Raw genomic sequence first — 6,950 nt, forward strand, 5'->3', positions numbered from 1 at the left:
TCCTCTTAAAAACATAATGCGATTAATTGATGATAAAACTTTTCGCTCCATTCAACAAACTTGTTGCGCGAATTAAGTCCTCTGAATCAGAGCCTCTGATACGGACGAAATCGGTATGGTCCATGAATTAATCGTGTGAAAACTGGGAATATACTTGTTGTATATCGTGGCATTGTTGTGACAAAGCGGCATTACAACGACGTCATCGCGATTCACTAAGATTTCTATTTCCGGAAAAAGAGTATAGCGACAGAAAATTATGTCTATTATCTGTACCTTTATCATTATTAACATAATATACTTATATAGTTTTCGTGAGATAATCGTTTTTTCTGCTACGCAGGTGTTGGACATTTACATCGAACCGATGAACGAGCGGTACTACATGTTAATGATGCTGATCCCACTGGTGGCCATCAATCTCATCAGAAACTTGAAGCTGTTGGCGCCCTTCTCGCAGGGGGCAAACATCATCACATTCGCCGGACTCGCCATTGTGCTCTGGTACATATTCGTCGACCTGCCACCCATTTCTTCGAGACCCTTGATCGGTGAACCGAGAAATTACACTTTGTTCGTGGGCACAACCCTGTTCGCGTTGGAAGCCGTCGGCGTGGTGAGTTTCCGGCTTCCAGTTGGCCTTTAAAATAGTTCCGAAGTCCTAATACATTACTATACATAATATTATGACGTAATCGGCGGACGATTTTTTTTCAAAATATACGAAAATTGTGTCATCTTTTGATCACCACCATATACGTACAGATGTAGTTTGCGCATATAATATCGTGTGTGGGTTTTGATGAAAATCTTTGTATGTGTACTTTCAACACTTTAAGTTCTTACGAATAGACATTGTTACATATGTAATAACATTTTGCACGTGCAATGCAAAGTGCGCAAGTAAAATGAAAATCGAGGCTTCGAGCGAAAATGTTTATATTTTTACTCGTCCCCCCCAAGATTCGACCGCTGACAATAACAATGTACCAGTTATAATATTATGTAATAAATAATAATAATAATATTGTATATAGGTACTGGCGCTGGAGAACAATATGAAAACCCCGGCATCCTTCGGTGGCACTACCGGCGTACTTAACATCGGTATGACCATCATCACAGTTATGTACGTTGGTATGGGCTTCTTCGGGTACGTCAAGTACGGCGAAATTGTAGAGGGCAGTGTGACGCTCAACCTACCGAATGGGGACATGTAAGTTATAATACTTGGTTGTTTTTTAAATGCATATTCTTTATATGCATTTGTTCATCGACGTTTTTCGATTATAAGTATTGAATATAGTGATTAAACGATAGATGACATGCCTAATATTAATTACCTACTTGATCTTTTATATTTTAAAATATGTATAAATAAAACAAGAACATATTACACCTCTAGTCCTCTATACTATTTATTTAAATTAATATTTTGTGGTTGAGGAAGTCTGGGAGTATAATATATCTAAGTTCTATACTCAGCTTACACATAATATTCGGTTTTTTATATATTATTTTTCAAGAAATACCTATATGCGTGTTTATTAAAATCAAATGTTTTCGTACGCGGGGGGGGGGAGGGTTGTGAAGTAAGTAAAAGGAAATAAAAACTGTCACTGCTACAGGTGCCCGCGCTGAAAGATATTGAGTTCCTGGTTTTTATGGGTTTTGCGTGTAAAAAACGCGTTTTGTTCCAGAACTTTCTTGAAATAGCTTTTGGGGATGAGGTCGTCGAACAGACCAAGACGGTCTTGAATATTATTAAAGTCATGGCAGCCTCATTCTGGTCATTAATGTCCGTTGAATGATATTACATTGTCATATTCAACTTTTATTTGTCTTATAGCCTCTCGCAAGCGGTAAAACTTATCTTCGCGGTCGCCATATTCATCACGTACGCGCTACAAGCTTACGTGCCGGTGGAAATCATCTGGAATACGTACATGAAGAAGAGGGTTCAAAACTGGGACAAGACGACCATGGAATATCTGCTTCGTATCAGCGTTGTGCTCGTTACGTGTAAGTATAACAATGCCCGAAATGGCGCTATCCCGATGGCTTTTGTTGCCGTGATTAACTATTATATACTAAAAAGTTCACTTCTTATAGATCTGTTTTTATGATTTAGGTGATTTTTATTCTCTGGAAAAATAGGGGGGGGGGGGAGTTAATTAAATATAAATATAACAATTTTTAAGTTTATAGCTGTAACAATTATAACGTATATTATGAAGCTATGTCGCTTATAAGTCCGTTTCACAGAATCCCAACTTCCTATAGAACGTTTATGATTTTACTTAGACGCATATGACATTGATCATTAGGATTTATCATCAAGTCCTGTATGTATGACTTGTTCAGCGTTCGGTAGAAGGAATATAATATAGATGATTAATTAGAGTTTAAAAAACAGAAATAACTGACAGTGATGTACCTAATTAACCAATTTCATATAATAACTTTTATAATTATTATTGGTTATTATTTAATTATTTTAGGCAATTTAGTCCAATCACAGCTACCACAATGTATAACTCGTGCTGATTCTAGCTCTTCTCCATTCAGCACTCATAAGGTTTATAGATCTTTTTCTTTAGCCCAATCTCCCTACCTTAGTCTAGGCGTCTAGTTTGTCTTCCTGATTATGTTGTCTCCACTTTCAGTGAAATTATTTAGCCCTCTGCTCTCCATAAGTTTTTCTTCGGTGTTTGAGTATAATAATTATTCATTACATATGTGGCTCGTTAAATAAAATATTCAGTTCTCTGTTTGATATTATCTCGTATATATTCCATATTCATATATATTATGTAGCGTATATATCAATCATAAATATATAATAGCCCACGTAGAGACAAGTACCTATATTATTTGATAATTTGCAGTTATACAGACCTATAATAGGTACCTTTGTTTATTTTAAGAACGAGTTTTCTATTCATAGTATTATTTTAAAGTAATTTTTGGCATAGTAGATTTATTTCAAAACCACCCGTCATCGCCCATAATTCAAATCCATTGAGAAAATGTTAACATCTAAAGTGAAATGAATAAATGAATAAATAAATAATTAATTTTGAACCAGTTACCAAGTGAAATATAGACTTGTTGATGTTGTCATGTTTATAGTTTAATTGTCATAAATGTTTTACATATTTTCTAAACAATATTTTTCCTACACAATATTGCAGTAAATTTGTACGTGTGTATCGTGTATCTAAACAATTTAAAAAATAAAAGCAAAACATTTATCTCTAATTTCGGTCCAATCCAAATGTATTTTTTAATTCTTAACAATAATATTTTAAAGGCGGACGAGTGTCGTATATCGACGAGCCCATGTTATCTTAATTATATGGTTGTTAGTTATTATCATAATAGTATAACGACTTTGCAATAGTGTAGAATCGTATAATAATAATATAATGATAAGACACGGAAAAAAATACTCATACCTTCGGTATGTATTCAGTATTGTTAATTGCCAAACATCCACTTTGAAGTAACGTCACTCGTGCCAAATGTCGTCGACAATAATATATATATTATTTTATTTATACCGATTGCCAACACGCGAATGGTTTTAAGAGTTTAATATATTTTGTTTCCAAATGTCTAGCTTGACGTTCTCCAAACCTTTATAATAATATCGCTGCCCTAGCCCTAGTACTATAGAATATATAATACATCGAACATTCAGCAATACAATTTCAGTTTAATAAGTCATAACTATACGTATAAAATTCAAAGTCGAACGAAAAAGCGGAATTGCATAATATCCTCTTTTCTATAATTATCGCATAGGTCGTCGGCTACGGATCAAAATATAGCTTATGATTAAAATAATTAAAACGCTAATTTATTATATCTTTTGAGAAAGTCTTCCTTAAAAAATATAAACGCTCGTTAGTGTAACGATGAAATAAAAATCTAACATAATTAATATAATATATAGATACAAGGTATATTCACTCAAGTCTCAAAGTATATTCAAAAGACGCTTGTTTACCGACCCGTGAGTAGTAGTAGTACCTATTATGGTAGACAGGACGTACATTGGGTCCAATCGATACACGGTTTTCCAGAGTAAAATCGATTTTCTATTTTTATCAGACTTTCAACAGCATGAAGATGTTCACGTCATTTACATTCCTTCAGTTCGTTTTTCTCGATGTCTATATATATATTTTACAACGCAGTGCATAGGTATAATTATGTGTACTTTAACTCTAGGCAGGGACTTATTGACGACAATTCCATTGGCGGAAGGGTATCGTAACAAGTTAATATTGGAAGGGGGCGAATTGTTATCTTTTTAAAATAACTACATTAAAACGTGAAAAGTTAAGTATAGGTAAAACGGTGAAAACACTGACAGTTTAAGATGCCACTTTGTGACGACGTCCTTGAATCGAAAAAATTTAAACTTAAACCGTATACCTAATATATCATATTGCAACGTATTTTTGCAGTCCTGCTGGCCGTCGCCATTCCGCTGTTGGACTTGTTCATATCGCTGTTTGGCGCCCTGTGTCTGTCCGTGTTGGGCATCGGGTTCCCGGCGCTCATCGAGATCTGCGTCCTGTGGCCCGAACGCAACTTCGGCCGCTTCAATTACGTACTCATCAAGGACATCATATTGATAATCATCGGCATCCTGGCCCTGGTGCTGGGCACGTACATCAGCTTGCAGGACATCGCCCGCAAGTTGTAGCGTGGATACGATATTTAATATTATATTATTTCAGCCTATATACTATAAGTTATTCCCTATATACATGTAACGCCGAGAATATTTACCGACAGTGCCCATAATATATTTTACTATTATTATTATTATTATTATTATTACGATTGTGAGCATATTTTTATTTCAGTTAATTTAATTTTTTTTTTAAAGTATTTAATTTATGCGTGAACGTAAATCGCGCGCGTGTTCACAGGGTCGTCGTCGATAAATCGTCGATCTACGTTTCGCCAAGTAATTTTATCCTTAAAAGTCTTCGGACATGACTGTCGTAGCGCAGTAGTACCTCCTCTCAGTGGTGAGAAATCCGTCGGGACTCCTAACGTACTGATCGAAAATGAAATTCGCGACCGATTCGATCAAATTGTTCTTTTTATTCCCGGAAGGGACAGTTGTACCACTATATTTACTTCTGATGTTTGCCTCCGCCGTGTGAAGGCGTTCGACACTAAAATATAGGGCGAGAGTAGCTCAATTTTTTTGACTTTTTTTTTTTTAAAGAATTATTCTATGAAATTCGTTATTAGTATACGCTGTTATCATTTTGAACAGTGGCAATATTTTATTTTTATACAAAATACGGATTTTATAGTGCCTTTAGACAATAAATTATAATAATAATGTTAAACTTAATAAAATAATGATTATTAAATACTGTTTAGAAGGTGTTATGCATAGTTTTATACTATAATAATCTCTAAATATGCATCATAATTAAATGAAGAAAACAATGTTAGGTGCAGTTACTGACATCTTTTATTGTAAGAACCACATTCTTATTGTAAGTTTGATTTAGTGACTGAGACTCTATTAGTAATAAATAATAATAATATTTTTGTTAATATTGCAATAACATTGTTATGATCGGGCAAATGTGTCCATAGTAAAGCTGATTATTTTTAAATACTATATATTAAGGTTTTATAAAACATTGTGTAAATAAACACTATTATAACAATAATAATATGTTTTTTCTTTATATCTGATAAAAGTGCATATGAAAATATTTGTATATAGTTTAATGGTAAATCAAGGTCATACAAATATGTGGACAAATAAATTTTATTAATTTCCTAATTGCCAATTTAAATACATATTTTCACACTAGTAGTATCTGAAAACGATAAATATTGACAATAGATTTTTTACAATAATGTTTTACACACAGAAAATGATAACGCATCACTTTACATCTTGACAAACATTTTTGTATTTACTTACTATTTTAGATACCCATATGGCTATATAATATAACTGTGGACACATACTTGTAAAAACAATATAATATTATATTATATTTGAAGTGCAATTAGTACCTACTATTGTTTCGTTATAATATCGCTTGAACAATCCTACTCAGTAAAGTTGAACTGATTTAATACTGAGATTTGCATATGAACAAGTTTTCATAATATTATATTATTATCTTTGTTAATCCTCTTCATTGTACCATTGTTTGTATTATTTAAGTTGTGCATTATATATAAAAAATCAATATTTTGATTCAAGAGAGATTGTCGGCAGTTGGCACACTATTTGTTTTCTCTTTGACCCACGTGCAACATGTAGAAAATATGGTGTAGTTAGATTTAAAATTAAAGTGAATTGGACAATTATCAAACTTAGTTTATTTGCTAAGTTAAGAACACTAAGTGTTTGCACGTTGACTTTTTACAATTTTTCAATTTTCTATGATGTATGAGCATTTATTTTTAATTATAATATTTGTTATATTATACTCATGACTCAAACGGCTCAGCGAAAATTTGGTAGTTTGTCCGTTTATAAGCTGGGTATAACACTTGTGAATGTAAGGTCCTCTTAACTATATTTTAAATTAAAACATAATCTAAAAATAAAATGAAATTTTCAATTTAGATGTAGATATATCATACAATGCATGCAATGGTGTACATAAAAACACCCAAAAACTGCCAGCTCATAAACTGTTGTGTATTATGTGTAACATAAGACCGGATAATGTGCTAAGCACATATTTTTTAATAGCCTATTGTGAGGTCCCATCTTGTAAAAAAGTTCAAATTTTAATATTATGTCTACATACCTAATCCAATTTATAAATCCAAAACATTTCCCCAAAATTCTTAATGTTTAGTCTTTTATACATTACAAGTTAAATAAGAAATTATACTATTTATAAAAACACATAGGTATTATAGTGTATGAAATATGAATAGTA

At 32.7% G+C, this 6,950-nt stretch overlaps 1 protein-coding gene across 1 annotated transcript in view; it reads left to right on the forward strand.

Moving 5' to 3' along the window:
* LOC100168251 (proton-coupled amino acid transporter-like protein CG1139) overlaps positions 1 to 5,714 on the forward strand; it is a 21,014-nt gene extending 15,300 nt beyond the window's left edge. Inside the window, exons 7-10 of the mRNA XM_001945817.5 lie at positions 344 to 616; positions 1,038 to 1,216; positions 1,850 to 2,022; positions 4,476 to 5,714. Coding sequence (XP_001945852.2) covers positions 344 to 616; positions 1,038 to 1,216; positions 1,850 to 2,022; positions 4,476 to 4,717 — 867 coding nt within the window. The 3' untranslated portion in view covers positions 4,718 to 5,714. The remainder of the gene's footprint in view (positions 1 to 343; positions 617 to 1,037; positions 1,217 to 1,849; positions 2,023 to 4,475) is intronic.
* The last annotated feature ends 1,236 nt before the right edge of the window (positions 5,715 to 6,950 follow it).

This window comes from Acyrthosiphon pisum, chromosome A1, assembly GCF_005508785.2.
Source record: "Acyrthosiphon pisum isolate AL4f chromosome A1, pea_aphid_22Mar2018_4r6ur, whole genome shotgun sequence".
In the NCBI taxonomy this organism is placed as follows: domain Eukaryota; kingdom Metazoa; phylum Arthropoda; class Insecta; order Hemiptera; family Aphididae; genus Acyrthosiphon; species Acyrthosiphon pisum.